Genomic DNA, 17,560 nt, shown 5'->3' with positions numbered 1-17,560 from the left:
TTCCCAAATTATTAAGAGAAATGAACCCTGAATAGTTTAAAATATTTTACTCAGCAACTTTTAGAATAAAATGACTACACCGCTGAGGATTATAAATTGTTTCCTTTCAATAAAAGTGAAAACCCAGTTATTGTATACTTTAAATACATGGAAATCTTGATTAAATGACCCTGATGTACTTTTCACTTACTATTACACATACTCTGACTTCTCATGTACCACATCTCTCACTGTTCTTTCTCCAGGTTACCTGGCAGATAGTTTTCTTTTTTTTTTTAAATTTTGTTTATTTATTCATGAGAGACACACACACAGAGAGGCAGAGACACAGGCATAGAGAGAAGCAGGCTCCATGCAGGGAGCCCGATGTGGGACTCGATCCCGGGTCTCCAGGATCACGCCCTGGGCCAAAGGCAGGAGCTTAACTGCTAAGCCACCCAGGCATCCCGATAGTTTTCTTTATATATATATTCTTATATATGTTTTTAAAGGTTTTATTTATTTGACACACAGAGAGATAGAGAGATGAATAAGGGGAACAGGAGAGGGAGAAGCAGGCTCTCCGCTCAGCAGGGAGCCCGTTGCAGAGCTCCATCCCAGGACCTGGAAATCATGACCTGAGGCAAAGGCAGACACTCCAACAACTGAGCCACCCAGGTACCCCTGTTTGATGACTTTTCTATTTAAATAACTGGAGTTGTTGTAAACAAAAGCATTTTTTAAAGCATTCTTCTTTTCATTGAAATATAATTCACATACCATAAAATCTACCCTTTTAAAGTATACGATGCAGTGGTTTCTAAGATATTCACAAGTTTATGCAACCATTACCGCCACTTAATTCCAGAACATTTTCATCATCCCAAAGTATTGTTTTTATAGTTTAATCTCATGTTTATGTAGATTAGCTCTCCCCAAAGTAATCACCATCTTGCTTTTATAGTAAGCACTTCCTACAGTTTTATCCAGGTTTGCATTTCTAGACCCCATAATTTGCACCTTTCCCCTTTTTAAGTGTGTCAGTCTGTAAGCATTTCCCACCACCCCTTTCTCTTCCAGTTTATCTGCTCAACAACCTGTGGAGTTTTCCACCCTCAGGATTTGTTGATTGTATAATCATGGTATAAACTAGAGGAGTATTGTCCTTACAGAAAAGTACCCAGGATTCTACTTCAGAAATCCAAAGTAAAACTGTTTTTTGTTGGATGTTTCCATATTTATGGTAGAGACAATAAAGCTGTATGAACACTCCTCTGTTCTTTATGCAATTACTTGACAAGTAATAATGAAATACTCCAAATTAGTTCCAAGTTAGGTTTCTCAGAAAATAAGAGATGTAAGGATAGAAATCAAACATGTCTCGGAGATCATGTAAAATCTGTGAGTGATGATTAGTTGATAACTTACAGAGTTGAATGTGATGGTTGTAGACAGATTGAGGTGTCAAATTAGTGTGTACACTAAGAACAAACATCTTGAATATAGTGTTTCACATCCAGAAAATGCAATAATACAGTCACCTTTCTTTCCTATCAGAAATTTGCAAATAGGTAGCTCTTTCCTGGAGAGTATAGATAAAACTTAAACCAACAAATACATCTTCCAGTACACTCACTGTACACTCACTGGCCCCAACTAACGCCCAGCAATTTAAAGAATCAGTTCATTTCCTAAGAACAATCCTCAACCCTTCTACCACAGAGATTGTAGTTAAGACCTTAAAGACTGGTTTTAAATTAAAAAAAAAATTAAATTTGATTTAAATCACAAACAATAGAGCAGTATCACCAAAGGAATGGAGAAAAAAGAAGGACCATTTGAATTTGACTACTTAGAGGTTTTTCCCCTTCAAATGAGACCCATTTATTATACTTCTTAAATAGCATTTCCAAAGTCTTCTTATGGCATATAATCTTTAATATAAGGCATAGGATTCTTGTCATATCTTGAAGCACAAGGGAAAGTGATATTTGATATTTTAAACATTAAAAAATGTATATGTATATATTTCATTCTCCAATTTCATTTTTAATAGAAAATGACTGTAAAGTTACCATAACAATGCAAATGAAAGAAACAGTAAATAACTCAAATTTAGAAACGTTTACAATTGATTGAGACAGATTAACAAAAGAAATAATCCACTCAACTTAATATTTAATTTCTTACTAGAAAATAGTTTTAAATAATGATCATTATACTGAAGATTCAATGACTGAGGTTTTGACGCCCACTGCTAACCTCATGGATAGTAATTTAGTGAATAATTTCTACATGAATCTCTGCATAGGCTTTTGAAAAACAGAATAAATTAAAGCCCTGTTATCCAAACCAAACACATCCCATTCTATTGTTTTTTCACCTCCCTGTTTATAGTTTAGATAGTTTGAAGAGGTTTAAACGTGTTGCTAGGCAACTAGCTCCTGAAGCATAACGTATTTCCTTCAACATCCCAGCCCATTCTTTTTTATCATCTTCATACCTGATGGAGGAAAAAAAAAAAGTAATCAATAAGCAGTTTTTAAATAGATAGCTGTGTAGGTTTCCTTGTATTAGATATACACATATGGGTCTCCGAGAAAACCCTACTGGCTCTTGTCCAGAGGGGATACACCTGACCTGTAGAATAACATTTGAATTCCTCCCCAAGTATGCTTTCTCGGAATGAGCCTAGTCTGAATTCCTGCCATGCTATTTAATCTGGACGCTTAGGCAGTTGAGACTTCTCTGGGAATCAGACTGTTCAGAGATGAAGAGTAGTTAGTTAAGCAATTATTCACCTTTGGACCAATAACAATGACTGGTCTCTATGAGTCAGGTCAGCAGACTCTACCTTAAGAGTAAGACCTGGGAAGAACAGGGACTAGTCACCTTGATGATAATTCCAATTGTTCCAATACACTTGTGGCCAGTGACACTCAATAGTGATCATTTCAGAAGAATCCGTTCCCCTCCCCCTTTAATGTCCCGTGTGAGTACTACTCTTAGATTTTGCACTTGATGTTAGGTAAGAACTAATGACAAACATGTTAGGTTGTTCCTTTGGGGGAAGAGTCCATTATAAAGATACAGGCGACTTGAATTGCTTTGAAATATGTGTACTTCTGTGCTGGTGCCTGGAATGCCCTCTCTGCATGAGGAATTCCTAAATGCTACCTTCTCTCTGAAGCCTTTCTCACCTTCATCAAGCAGAGTTTGTAGCTTTCCTTTCATTTGTCACATTGTCCTTTATATAGTATCTATTATAGCAATTATCATTCTTTTAATTTTTCCCTGATATTTATGTCCTCAACAAGCTCAAGGGTACTTGAGGGCAAATAATATATCTTATTCACCTAAGTATCCTCCCTCTTCCAGAAGCTATCAATAGTTGGCATACAGGAAATTCCCAAATCATTCTGTGAAGATGGTGAATAAGATTTAAACTAATAATTTTTATTTATTTATTTATTTGTGAGAGACAGAGAGAGAGGTAGAGACACAGGCAGAGAGAGAAGCAGGCTCCTCACAGGGAGCCTGACGCGGGACTTGATACCCAGATTGGGATCACACCCTGAGCCGAAAGCAGAAGCTCAACTGCTGAGCCACTCAGGAATCCCAGAAAGCCTGACTTAATTGGCCTGCATTAAGGTCTGGGAGCTGGTGTATTTTTAAAAGCACCGCAGGTGATTTTAATGTGCAGCCAGGGTTAAGAATCGCAGCCTATTCACTGTTGGTATTTATCCCTGTTTTCCAAAAACACTGACCTTCTCAGCCCTCCATTATTTCATTCTTTTTTTTTTCTACTGCTTCCAGCTATTTTCCATCTCCACTTCTAGCCTCATTCTTCCCTGGAAATCTCCACTTTCTTTTTCTTCCTCCTCCTCTTTCTTTTTAGGGGGGGATGAGTAATAGCTAATTTCCCTTTATAGCCACTTTTTTTCTTGCCCTCTACACAGCTAGTTACTATTTCAACAACACAAGGAAATGATGTTTGATGCAGAAAATAATTGCTTGGAAAGGACCTTCTGGTTCACCAGGTAATAACGCATGTGCTGTGTCCGGTATAGAACTAATAGTATCTCCTTTCCACTCTCAGCCTTGGTGGTGTGCCTTCACTGATCACTCTTCTAAAACTGTACCTACATATTTAAATGTGTATGCTAATCTCCTGGGAATCTTTTATATTTTTCCTTTAAAGATTTTATGAGAGAGAGAGAGAGAGAGAGAGAGAGAGAGAGAGAATGAGTTGGGGGAGGGGCAGAGGGAGTGTGAGGAACAGAGGGAGAGGGAGAAGCAGACTCCCTGCTAAGCAGGGAGCCCAACTTGGGGCTTGATCCCAGGACCCAGAGATCATGACCTGAGCCGAAGGGAGAAGTTTAACCGACTGAGCCACCCAGGCACCCCTTGTTAAAATGAAGTTTTGATTGTTTGAGGTGGGCCCTGTGATTCTGCATTTCTAGGAAGCTCTCGAGAGACATCACCATTTTTGGTCAATAGACCATACTTTATGTCCAAGGTTCTGGACAATCTATCGACAGACCAGATAAGGGCATCCATCCTTGAGAGTTGGGGCTGGCTGAGAGGGAAGGCATGAGTTTGGCAATTTTTGCATAAGTGTACAGTATGAACCCACTAACATTCCCCTCAGGCAACTGAGATCTACCTCCTATAAATTTTTATCAACAACCACATTTCCTGGGCTGAAGGCAGCAGGCACCATTTGGTAGACACGTGCGGTACCCTAGTGGTAACCAGACATCTGCATACTGTATGCCCTGCGCAACTATGTGACTCTCCAGGACACAATTTATACTTCTGCTCCCCAGACTTCCTGTATATACCCTGCTCTCCAGAGGATATTCATAGCATTAGAAACTACGGTAAAATTCACCACCCCCCCAACACACTGTATAAATACTACATTTATTCTAAGCCTAACTTTAAAATAGTCATCTGATTAACAAGTCCAAGTGTCATACTTAGGACATCAGCCCAGCACCTGAGAGGTAAAATGGATTGCTACTTTTCACTTTTTTCTTTTTAAAAAAGTTTTGTAACAATCCTTAAAAACTGGAAAACAAATTAGATTCAAAATAGAATCAATGAATTCATGGGAAACTCAAGTGTTTCTTCAGAACTCTGTTTTCCTAGAAAATAAAGTACTGTCAGAAAGGTTTGGAAGTAGCTTTTGTTCTACCAGTTGTCTAGAGTGTGACACTTTTAGAGCTGGAAAGGAGCTTAAAAGATCAGCAGTGCCAACTGTCATTTTACTGATTTACAGGCCCAGAAAAGTCTTTCCTGGGCACAACTAGAAGCAGTACTTGATCATCAGGTAAGTGGCAAGTCCAGAAGTCCAGTGAGGTTTGAAAAGTGTTTAGTCTACTACCTAGAAGAAGCATACATGTTGGGAAAGGCTGGCTTATTCTTTACTGTAAAATTGTTTATCAGCTATCAGTTATTTGATTTAATATTTGGTCCAGAAAATTGGAGTAAAAAAACTTACTTCCATATGTCATTGACTTCAGTGGGTGCAAATTCTTTAGACTCCAGTTGAATCATGGCAAAACCACCGATGGCATACAGGGATCCAGCCAGGCTGACCAAACTGATGGAACTTCTTTCTTGGGGAAACTCTGTCATTACTTCCCATCTAGGAATTATTGAAAATACAATCAATGTAAAAACCTAAGGAAATGCTAAATATACTTACTGAACAGTTATATAAAATTTTAATTTAAAAATTCAAGTAGCAAAGCCATCTAAAATTAGAAGATTAGGTTTGTTACTGAAAAATACCTAAATAGTTGTTTATTTGAAAGATGTAACCAGATTAAACATAAAGCTCTCAATACGTCAATCCCAGAATATTTCACCTTCATCAGTTAGCATGTTCTGCAATGGTGCCATAAATAGTGCGGGCTTTATGGTTGTTCTAGGGCTCCTAGGTCCTCCTGTGTTGGATTTCATTTGAATGTTAATACAAATTTTTAGTAACTCTGATTTTCATCATTTCTCAAGAAATCTTTAATTCTTCACAATAAAGGCATGTGATTGACCTTACATTATCCTAGTTTAGAAACTAGGGTTGGTGAGGGCACCTGGGTGACTCAGTGGTTGAGCATCTAGCTTCGACTCGGGTGGCGATCCCAGGGTCCTGGGATCGAATTCCACGTCGGGCTCCCTCTAGGGAGCCTGCTTCTCCCTCTGCCTATGTCTCTGCCTCTCTCTGTGTCTCTCATGAAGAAATAAATAAATAAAATCTTTTTTAAAAAGATACTAGGGTTGGTAATTTGCTTTTTAATGACGTATTTCATCTTTTTAATTTAAGGGAACTTTTTTTTAAATTTTTATTTATGATAGTCACAGAGAGAGAGAGAGAGAGAGAGAGAAGCAGAGACATAGGGAGAAGCAGGCTCCATGCACCGGGAGCCCGACGTGGGATTCGATCCCGGGTCTCCAGGATCACGCCCTGGGCCAAAGGCAGGCGCTAAACCGCTGCGCCACCCAGGGATCCCTAAGGGAACTTTTTAATATTAACAGCCACATGAAATAGGACAACTAATGATAAAATCCTATCAAATTAGTTGGAAGGATCAAGAGTCTACAATGAGTTAATCATTTTGGCAACTCTATTACTCTGGCATTAAAAGCAGACCTTTCTTTAAACATATCTGTTTTTCTAACTATAAAAATAACTATAAAAATAGTATATGTGCATTGTAGAAAATCTGGAAATACAGAAAGGTATAGAAGAAAACAAATATCACCCATGATCATCCCCTCCAGAATAATCATAAGGAACATTTTAGTGTAATTGTGTTATTTCTCAAGAAGCATACAAATTTAAACATCTATACATATGAAAAAACTAAGAGCATAGAGTATTTACAATTCTGTGTGCTCCTTTTTAACTTCTGAGTGTTTACAAAAAGATGACTTTTTAAAATGATCATTTAAATCATCTCCCATAAAAATTCCTTGGTGATTTTCAGATACTAAAGTCTGTTTTGTAATCAGGCATTAAATGGTTCCTTAAAAAAGTAATGACAGTGCTCTAATTTTTTCTTCATTGCTAAAGTAGGAGTCTAAAAACTATAGACTTACCCAGATGAGTGAGCTCAAAAATTTGAAAAAAACTAATTTTACATAAAGAATATCTGTCAAATATCTTTTCACATTAACTTTAAGCCAATAAAATCTTATATATGAAAAATTTAAGAGAATTATAAAGAACATAAAAGAATAAAATTTCCGAAGCATTCATGCTTTACAAATATCACAAGCTAAGTGGAGGTCTTTTCAACCCTTAAACAAACTATATATTTCAAATCAAATAACCGTATAGAGACATGTATATTCATCCACATGCACATAATTATTCAGAAGTATTACTTTTGTGTGACTAAATTCACAAAGTTAATTACAAGGATAAATTGAACTCTCTGGCATTAACTTGAGGGTTAATGTGTCCCGAGTTGCAAGCACACATAATGCATCATCATAATGTTAGGCATTTCACACCTAGTAACAGCAGAAGAAACCCAAGTCCATATACTTCCTCTTTTTTTTTTTTTTAAAAAAAGGATGTTATTTATTCATGAGAGGCAGAGAGAGAGGCAGAGACATAGGCAGAGGGAGAGGGAGAAGCAGGGTCCCCACAAGGAGCCCAACACAACCCAATCCCGGATCCCGGGATCATGCCCTGAGCTGGAGGCAGACGCCCAACCACTGAGCCACCCAGGCGTCCCTATATACTTCCTCTTAATCCTTGCTTCTCTGCCCTCCTTTCCCCATGTCCTAACTAGAAAACTTAATTTTCATCCAAAGTTAGAAAGTAGAGTGATCCATAAGATATAACAACTCACTTATTGGTTATGAGGTCAAAAGCTTCCACTGAAGCTGAAAGACCATCTTCAGTGACACCTCCTGCAATCACGATTTTGCCTTTATGCACCGCCACTCCAAACATGGAACGAGGGGTTTTCATTGGAGCCAGATCCTTCCAGTCTCCTTTTTTTGGGTTGTAGATAAACACTCTGTTTGTACACTTCCTGTAAACATAGAAGACAACAAAATGGTCCTTTTAGAACCTTCCTTTTCTGAAGGAAGCAATTTCACTAATCATTTAGCTTTGTTTCCCATCTGAAATACATAAAACAATTAGAAAAACTCAAAAGTATTCTTAATCTGAACATATGACATAAGTGAAGGAAAATTCCAAATGTGGGGAACTTAATTCCCTTACTGAAAGGTAGGGGAACTTTCCTTTTGGCAACTGCCCAGGCAGAGTAGATTTTAATCCTATGTTGTGTTAAATTCAACGGAAGACATTAATAGAGTTTTAAAAATATATAAGCCCTTTATTATGCCAAGTAACAAAAATGTTAAGTTTATCTTATTATTTGAATCTCTTAGTAATGAGTCAGCTAATTTTAAAAAATAATTAGATATGAAAGTACCTATTTTAAATGTAACTATGTAATCTGATGGCTCATTTCATTTTAGTATACCACTAATATATCAATACATTTTACGAAATCTGGGACTATAGATTAGACAAGTAGTCATCTGAGTAGATGAGTAATAAGAACAGTTTTATAGGGGGATCCCTGGGTGGCTCAGCCGTTTAGCGTCTGCCTTCAGCGCTGGGCGTGATCCTGGAGACCCGGGATCAAGTCCCACATCAGGCTCCATACAGGGAGCCTGTGTCCCTGCCAATCTCTCTCTCTCTCTCTATCTCTCATGAATAAATAAAATCTTTAAAACAAACAAAAAAACAGTTTTATATGCTAAATGCTACCAGGAAAACCTGTACTCTTCTGAATTATTCTTGGTATGTCCCTTATGATTCCTTAAAGTTATCCATAATATACTTATGGGAGTTAAAATGCTAAATAATAATTGATTAACTGAATATATTTGGGGGGGTTTGCTTTTTTTTTCCTTTAAAGATTTTATTCATTTGAGAGAGAGAGAGAGAGAAAGAATACTCACCAGAGTGAGAGCTTGGGGTGGGGAGGGGGAAGGAGGAGAGATCCCTCGCTCTGAAATCTCCCCCTGAGCAGGGATCCCCCTGTAGTAGGACAAAATCCCAGGACCCTGGGATCATGAGCTGAGCCAAAGGCAGATGCTTAACCATCTGAGCCACCCAGGCACCCCTGTTTTTGCTTTTTTTTTTTTTTTTTAAAGTAAGCTCTACACTACATGGGGCTTGAATTTATAATCCCAAAATCAAAAATCACATGCTCCAGACGCCTGGTGGCTCAGTGGTTGATCCTGGGGTTCTGGGGACAGAGTCTTGCATTGGGCTCCCTGCGGGGAGCCTGCTTCTCCCTCTGCCTGTGTCTCTGCCTCTCTCTGTGTGTCTCTCATGAATAAATAAATAAATAAAATCTTAAAAAAAAAATCGTATGCTCTACCAACTGAGCCAGCCAGGCACCCCTAAATGTATTTAGTAAAGCAAAAAAAGCAAACAAACAAAAATCCCAACTTTTGGTAAGGATAACTTTTTTCTTTAATGTTATGAAAGATCAGAGATTTGGAGTAGAAGCATTTCCTCTAATATTTGACTATAAGTTAATAACTTTAAAACTTCTTGACAAGGACATGATACAAAATCATGTTCTTCAAATTCAGTGGTGTTAACTAGTGCAATTCAATGTGCTTACTTTTAGATAATGACTCATGTCAAAGTTCTTGACTTTGGCATTCATAAAGCAATGTTGTCTTGGTTAATCATATTCTCAAGATTAATATATTCTTACTGACAAGACCTGTGTGCTTCTTACTGACATATCCATTTCCTAGTTACTAATACCACTTGAAGGAAACAATTTAAATCATTTGGCAGGGTCACTACATTTCCAAAGTCAGAACAATCCTTAATACACATTTTCCATTCCATTTACTCAGGAAAAATACCCCAAATAAGATTTTGCACTGAGTTAAGTTCCTAATATGGCCTTCCTTTAAATATTTACTTGATAAGAATAGCTAGGATTAAGGAAAATATCAAAATTTCAGAATGTTATCTTTGAATATGGATAGACTATATGAAAACCCATTATTTTTTAAACAATTAGTCATTTATTTTTATTTTTTTAAAAGAAGTATAACTGACATACCATATCCTATTAGTTTAGGTGTATATCATGGTAATTTGATATTTTTACATATTATAAAATGATCACCCACAGTAAGTCTAGTTACCATATAAAGTTATCATATTATCTTGCCCATCCCCAACCCTTCCCCACTCTAGTAACCACCAGTTTGTTTCCTGTATCCATGATGAGTCTATGTCTGTTTTTTTTTCATTTTTTGTTTGTTTTTTAGGTTCCCATTGCTTTTTAAAATCATGTTTCTTCTGCAATTTGTCATTTTAATTTAATAATGACTATTAATTATTAATTCAGAATATAGAGTTATTTCTAGCACATTTCCATATTTTATTCTCTTTTCCTGCTTTGCCCAAGTAATTCTTAATTCTGGTTCCATTTCCAGGATTGACATCTTTATTTATTAAGCAACCTGAGCAAATGAGGACCAGACAAATTAGGCAGAGTTTTCAGGGGTAGGAAGTTAATTCTCACTATTTAAACTGAAAAATCTTCATTTTACCAGATGGGCTACTGTTTTTTTTTTTTTTTTTTTTACTTATTTTTACTCATCTGAGAGAAAAAGGGCGCCAGAGCAGGGTGGGAGGGTCAGAGGGAGAAGCAGACTCCCCCCAGAGCCAGGAGCCTGATGTGCGGCTTGATCCCAGGACCCCTTATCATGATCTGAGCTGAAGGCAGATGCTTAACCCAGGTGCCTCTACTGGTTTGTTTTTTAATTTAATTTAATTTAATTTTTTAAGACTTTATTTATTCATAGACACAGAGAGAGAGGCAGAGACACAGGCAGAGGGAGAATCAGGCTCCACACAGGGAGCCCGACGTGGGATCCCAGGTCTCCAGGATCACACCCTGGGCTGCAGGCGGCGCCAAACCACTGCACCACCGGGGCTGCCCTGTTTTTTAATTTTAAAAAAATATTTTATTTATTTATTCATGAGAGACACACAGAGAGAGGCAGAGACATTGGCAGAGGGAGAAGCAGGCTCCCTGCTGAGCAGGGAGCTTGAACCAGGACTCGATCCCAAGGTCTTGGGATCATGACCTGAGCTGAAGGCAGATGCTTAACCAATTGAGCCACCCAGGCACCCATTTGTTAAATATTTGAAATATCACCTCTGTCCAGAAGCAAGTCAGTGAACAGTTATTTAGGAGATAAATGCCCTCTTTTCAGTTCCCATGCTTTTCAGTTTCAAACTCATTAAATTCTCTCTTATGAATGTGAAGTACAAATCCATAATATTTTTTATCTACTACTGATTTAGCAGTTATATTTTAAATATTATATTACAGAGGTACACCTAATTTTTATTTAGTTATGACCAAAAAATAAGAAAGCTCACTTTTTTTCTTTTTAAGATTTATTAATTTATTTTAGAGGCAGAGAGAGTGTGAGAGAGGCAGAGGGAGAGGCAGAGAAAATCTCAAGCAGACCCCACACTGTGCGGGAAGCTTGACTAGGGGCGCCACACTAGGGGCTTGATCTCAGGACCCTGAGATCGTGACGTGAGCCAAAACCAAGAGTCTGAGGGGTAACCTACTGTGCCACTCAGGTGTCCCAAAAGCCCACTGGTTTTAATGTAGTGAAATATAATTAAAAATTAGCCCAATGAAAGACTTGATTATGCTCCTAAATGCTGCTTTTCCACTTTAAGAATGCTTATGAGGGAGCTATCATGCTAGTTCCTAGCAATATTCTGGAATCTACAAATTCACTTTAGCAACTATTCTTTTTTAAGTATTTTATTTATTTATTTTAGAGAAAGAGGGCGGGAGCAGGAGCAGAGGGAGAGTCAGAATCTCAAGCAGACTCTGTGCCGAATGTGTAACCTGAGGGGGGTCTTGATCCCACGACCCTGAGATCATGACCTGAGCCAAAATCAAGAGTCAGACGCTTAATCGACTGAGCTTCTCAGGTGCCCCATGTTAGCAACTTTTAAGTTTTATTTAAATTTCCCTTAAGTTTCCCTTCAGATATCATTTATAATATCCTCCAATAGCTTTTCAAAGTTTTATTTTGAAATTTAAACTTCCAAAATACTACAGGTAAGAACCAAGTCTCATTTTCAGGATGTAGATTCAAATGAAAGGAGGAAAGAACTCTCACAATAAAAAATCATTGGGAAAGGTGCTGGGCTGGCTCAGTCAATAGAGCATGCAACTCTTGATCTCAGGGTTGTGAGTTCAAGCCCCACATTGAGGGTAGAGTTTATGAAAAAAAAAAAAAAGTTAAAAAAAATCATTTGGATGTAAACCATAAGGAGATTTTTAGGGTACTTACTTGTCATCTGTCTTTCCTCCCAGACAATATATCATCCCCTTATGTGAAATCACACTGTGGCCATAGACTTTGATAGGCAGTTTTTTAACTTCATTCCACTTTGCAGCCCTGCAATAAGAAGATGATAGAGTTTCTATGCTTTCAGTTAATTCCGGTCTAAAACTATGAACATGTAACAGGCACTCTTACCCAAATGCTTAGGAAATAGGAATGTCATGCCAACTTACACGGGATCATAGCATAATACTGAATCCAGCGAAGCCTCTGTTTGAAGATCTTTGCCAGCAACTACATAGATTTTGTCATCTACCTCCCCCAGACCAAAGAGACACCTGGCTGAAGGCAGAGGTGGAAGTCCAACCCACTCGGATGCTATGTTATCAAGCTGAAAGAAAAATATATGAGGAATTATGGAGCTTGTTAGAAAAAGTTACAGTTGTACCAAGAAAGATGCTATATTTTACGTAGTGTGTAGAATGCACTGAGATAGTCAAAGATGTAAAATAAAACTGAAATCTGAAAGTATCATGTTTTACCTCTGGACTACCAAGAAAAATGAGAAAATTTACTTGGCTTACTGAAAGTGCCAAAATCTGCAAAAAAGGTAGGAGAGACTAGAGTCACTGGAGGTCAGGTAGAACTTGTGAGGTTCCTTGTCAAAGTTTCTTCCCATGTTACCTTCTTCAGGTTCAAAAAAAGTCCATAACACTTTCAGAGCATTGGGGAAAGAGAGGTTGTCACTGTAGGGAGGGCCACAGTACGTGAGTGACCCCCGAATTCTATATTTAACACGCTCCCCAAGCCGGCACCCAGGACAGCTGGACCTGTCGCTCAGTCCACCGACAACTGGGAGGTTAGGCAATATCTTTTTTCTTTTCTTAAAAATTGTTTAGGTTCTCTCTGTTTTGCTTTATAACTTCTGACATAGGCAGGTGTTAACAGCTATAACCTCCTAGCCGTTTGTTGGAAGTCGTTTGAAATACCTTAGTCTTTATCTTTAAAAAAAAAAAAGTATATATATATTAAAAAAAGTATATAAGGAAGCAACTTGCTTATTTTTGCTCTGCCACTTCTTACTTCTTACTTCAAGCCCAAGACAGCTAAGTGTTCCTGCTCTTAGCAGGTCATTTTGGTATGGCTGTCATCAATTTCAGCACTTACTGTTGGTCATTTTAAGATCTTCTACTTTGCATTTTAGGACACCAAGGCATGAGAAAACCACTTCATGAGGGAGGGCAGTTACAGATTTGCTCTTCTTTCAGTGGCACTTTGGTGCAGCAGGAGAAAATGGAATAAACCCCCAAATAACTGGACACCAAGAGTAGGTGCAGATATTAAAGGCTGAGGTCAAGGGAGGGATCTCTGTAGGAGCATGCATATATCTCACTTCATAACTTCAGTCAAAGCAAAGCACTAAGACTTGATAAGATGAACAGTTTAATCCTCACATATGCATTGTTAGCTCTGCATTCACAAATTTTAACACCTAGATTGTGACCTTTAATGTTTTCATTTTTGAAAACAAATCCTTTTATCAAGAAAGTGGTGTGTACTCCAGTAGAAATAATGAACATTTATAAGTCTTGGCTCTGTGACAGGCTTTGTACTAAATGCTCACAGAGCTTTTAAGCGATATAAAATAGAGGCTATCTAAATCCACTGTTTGCCTTTTTAAAAATGGGAACAGTAGCCATCGTGATCCCAGACTGGAGGGTGTACTACCCACACTGGATGGTACTGCCCACATCCCCACACAATCCCCAGTTAGGGCATTTACTTCAGCAAATGTAACAGTAGACTGCCTACCAGACTCTTTTATAGATGAGTGGTCAAGCTATTTAACCTCTCTGGCTCCAGTTTCCTCATCCTTAAAATCAAGTTTTGAACCTAGATTACTTTAAGATGGGGTGCTGTTCAAAAATCTGATGCATCTATTAATTCTATGAAAAAAAAAAACTCTTACCAAGATAAAAAATTTTCATGATCTATTTATAGTATACAAAGATCATATTACTTCTAACTTAATACATTTTAAACAGAAGTGACCAAGCAGAAAAATACAATATAATACCTGATACATATATTTTATTGCAAGTCATAAATAACCCTTTTTACAGTCAAGTGTTTTTCTCCTGGCATCTTGTTGCATTATTTGTGCCTTTTAAAAGGAGCAAGGCACGGGTAAGGACAGGAAGTTGGTCTTACCAACTTTGTATAACTGTTTTTGTAGCTATAAAGAACATCACACAAGTTTCTTGAAACAAATGAGAAGCTGTGCCAATAAGAGTAGTAACAGGATAGAGGAGAGTAAAGATGACTATGAGTATTTCTTGGGTCTATGATTTCTAGATAACTGTCCATCTGTAATTATTTTTTTGCTTTTGTCTGTGTTTTGATGTCATTTTTGCTTCCTAGATATAATTATAGCCTTTTATTTTTAATTAATTAGTAAGTTCATGAGAGACACAGAGAGAGGTAGAGACATGGCAGAGGGAGAAGCAGGCTCCCTGTAGGGAGCCCGATGTGGGACTCGATTCCAGGACCGTGGGATCACAACCCAACCCAAAGGCAGACGCTCAACCACTGAGCCACCCAGATGCCCCTAATTATTGCCTTTTAAACTGAATTTGGCTTTCCTGAAATTTCACCCAAATTTAAAATTAGGACTCAGGAAATTTTCTGGCATGCATTCAAATACTTATGATTGCAGCTTCTATTTTATTTTTCTATTTCATAGTTAACAGTCTTCAACGGAACTTTGAAAATTAAGAATGAAGATTAACATGTATTATTACATTTTTCAAGATGCACAGCATGTCACACACTCTGAGAGCACACAGTGACTGTGCTATGACATTCTACACTTATCTTTGGCCTTTCCAATTCAAGTGCCCATAAACCTCAGGCCACAAGTAGCTATGACCTAAACAAACTCTTTCCGAGCTAGCTGTAAGCTACAAAGTACTGGTATTGGCATTACTAACGATAAAGGTTAAGCCACTGGCTGATTCCTTCACAAACTCATAAAATGTAGTATATTGATAATAGGAAGCAAACTTCCTTTAAATAAAGCACAAAGAATCTATTAGCTTGAAGGATTTGTTTTCTTGGACACTTCTGTGGTTTCACAAAACAGATTAAATTGTAATAATGTCTAGGTACAACTTTGATCCAAATACATGTGGTCACTTGTCATAAATAAAAAATCATGGGATGCCTGTGGGGCTCAGTGGGTTAAGCATCTGACTTGATCTCAGCTCAGGATCTCAGAGACATGAGTTCAAGCCCAGGATTGGGATCCACTCTGGGTGTGGAAAACTTAAAAAATAAATCATTAAGAGTAAAAATTTCTAAATATAATTAATGAATTCAAATTAGTGACACTGATGTAGATACTTTTTCCCACAAGGTACTCAATGTGTGTAAATTAAGTACATAGGTTCTCTTCATTTTCAACAAAACTAAAATATAGTTTTAGGCAGTAAGCATAAATAACAGATAAAATGCTACCTTTAAGAACTTCAGTTCAAGAAAACCTGGAAAAAAGGCTGAAAATCTGATCAATTATTTTTGTAATGTGTAAAGTACTATGATTTAGGGAAATACATTAACCTATTTTTCAGAAAAGTGGATACAAGATTAAATTTAGGTTTTACTAAAACACTGGTGTTAGAAAGATTATAGTCCCCCTCACCTATAAACTTGACATTTTGCGTAAAAGAGTATAAAGAAAATCTTGAATCATCATACGTTAATTAGAACCTCATTCTTCACCAAACCTTTTATTAAATATTAATAAGCCATTAACAGACTTAAATATTTGTCAGTTCTCGAAGTGTAGCAAAGGGCAAGGGACTGGAATAGGACAGCAAGTAGAATAAAACGCAAGCAGACTGAATAATTCACACATCAGCTAATGGGACAGCAAATAACAGCCTTTCCTTTATGCTTCTACTTTTGTAAAAAAAATAGCCCTTCTTACCTGGAAGAAGTAGGACTGTAGAGGCTGATCTTTATTTTCTTCATCCACATAGAGTCCTCCTACCACATACACCTGATTCTGTTGGGTAACAATGCTAGAATGATTTCTGGGGATCTGCTCAGCCAGTGCAGTAAGGTAGCACTCGTTTTCTGTGGGATCATAAGCCACGGCAGCTGTGTCGTTAACCAGGAGGATGAGGTCTTTGACAAACATTCCATGCCTGGGAATGTCATTCAGGTAACCAGGAAGTAAATCTTCATCACCAACATCACCGTTCACCTCACCGGCCCCAGCCTTCTCTGCATTTTTGCTAGGTTCTGGGAGTTTGCCTGCGAAGGCGTCTTTGAGAACTTTGATTTTTTTCTGGAGTTCTGGGTTGCTTTTAATGATATCATCTTTCTCAACATGATCTTTAAAATATTTTTCTGTCATAAGGCGAAAACGGATACAGTCAAACACTTCGCTAAGGTTTTTAACCCTGTTTTCTTTGTCTGTTCGCACCCATTTCATCACTGCCTCGAATACTGCTTCTTCCTTTTCTACATTTAGGCTGTCATTTGAAATGACGGAGATCAGTTCCTGTGGAGATAATTGCATAAAGTCCTCTTCTTTACAAATCTGTACAAAGCGATCAGACACAAATTCACGTGCAGAGATGGCAAGTCTTGGGCAGTCAAGAAGAAGTCCTAATCTTAAGATGGCTAGACAGTTACCAGGAGCAAGTCTTTTCTGAAGATAAGAAACACAGACAGTGAACACCGAGGGGATCTGAAAGCGGCTGGCCAGGGCAAAAATATCTTGCACATTTCCATCGTTGAGATCTATACTGGCGGAGTACAGGTACTTGATGATTAAATCCAGGACAGCAGGATCCACATTATCTAATACTACCTCCTTTTTTTTCCCCTCATCAATTTCAGATAAAAAATACTCACGGAAGTAAGGACTACAAGCTGACAAAATCAATCTGTGGCAAGGAAGACTTTTGTCACCTGCTTTTAGGGTGCAATCGATGAATTTTTTTTCATCCAGGAGATCTTTTAGACCATCCTGAAGAAGGGTGGATTGGTAAAGCCGCAGTTCCTCTGTGAGTTCCCGCTGGGAATCCATTTTGTGAGTAACCTGGGTAAGGAAGGGGACACTGAAGGCCTTAGCTCCTCGCAGCACACAGGTCTAGCTGTAAAAAAGGCAGATCAGTGT

At 37.9% G+C, this 17,560-nt stretch overlaps 1 protein-coding gene across 1 annotated transcript; it reads right to left on the bottom strand.

Moving 5' to 3' along the window:
• Positions 1-1,822: 1,822 nt before the first annotated feature.
• Positions 1,823-17,560, bottom strand: KLHL41 (kelch like family member 41). Its single transcript, XM_038584755.1, has 6 exons — positions 16,361-17,560; positions 12,606-12,763; positions 12,379-12,486; positions 7,848-8,033; positions 5,486-5,632; positions 1,823-2,482 (listed from the first exon to the last, which is right to left on the bottom strand). Exons 1-6 carry the CDS (start codon positions 17,468-17,470, stop codon positions 2,371-2,373), a joined length of 1,821 nt encoding a protein of 606 aa, XP_038440683.1. The 5' UTR covers positions 17,471-17,560; the 3' UTR covers positions 1,823-2,370.

This window comes from Canis lupus, chromosome 36 (genome assembly GCF_011100685.1).
Source record: "Canis lupus familiaris isolate Mischka breed German Shepherd chromosome 36, alternate assembly UU_Cfam_GSD_1.0, whole genome shotgun sequence".
Taxonomy (NCBI): Eukaryota; Metazoa; Chordata; class Mammalia; order Carnivora; family Canidae; genus Canis; species Canis lupus.
This window is presented reverse-complemented; position numbering and strand designations above follow the sequence as displayed.

Bases quoted from the DNA above. Each gene is read 5' to 3' on its own strand.
- KLHL41 (XM_038584755.1), bottom strand. From the start codon at position 17,470: ATGGATTCCCAGCGGGAACTCACAGAGGAACTGCGGCTTTACCAATCC. The intron at 8,034-12,378 runs GTAAGTACCCTA...CTATGTTTACAG, and splicing joins GGAGGAAAGACAGATGACAA to GAAGTGTACAAACAGAGTGT. The intron at 2,483-5,485 runs GTAAGTTTTTTT...TTCCTCCATCAG, and splicing joins GAAGTCAATGACATATGGAA to GTATGAAGATGATAAAAAAG.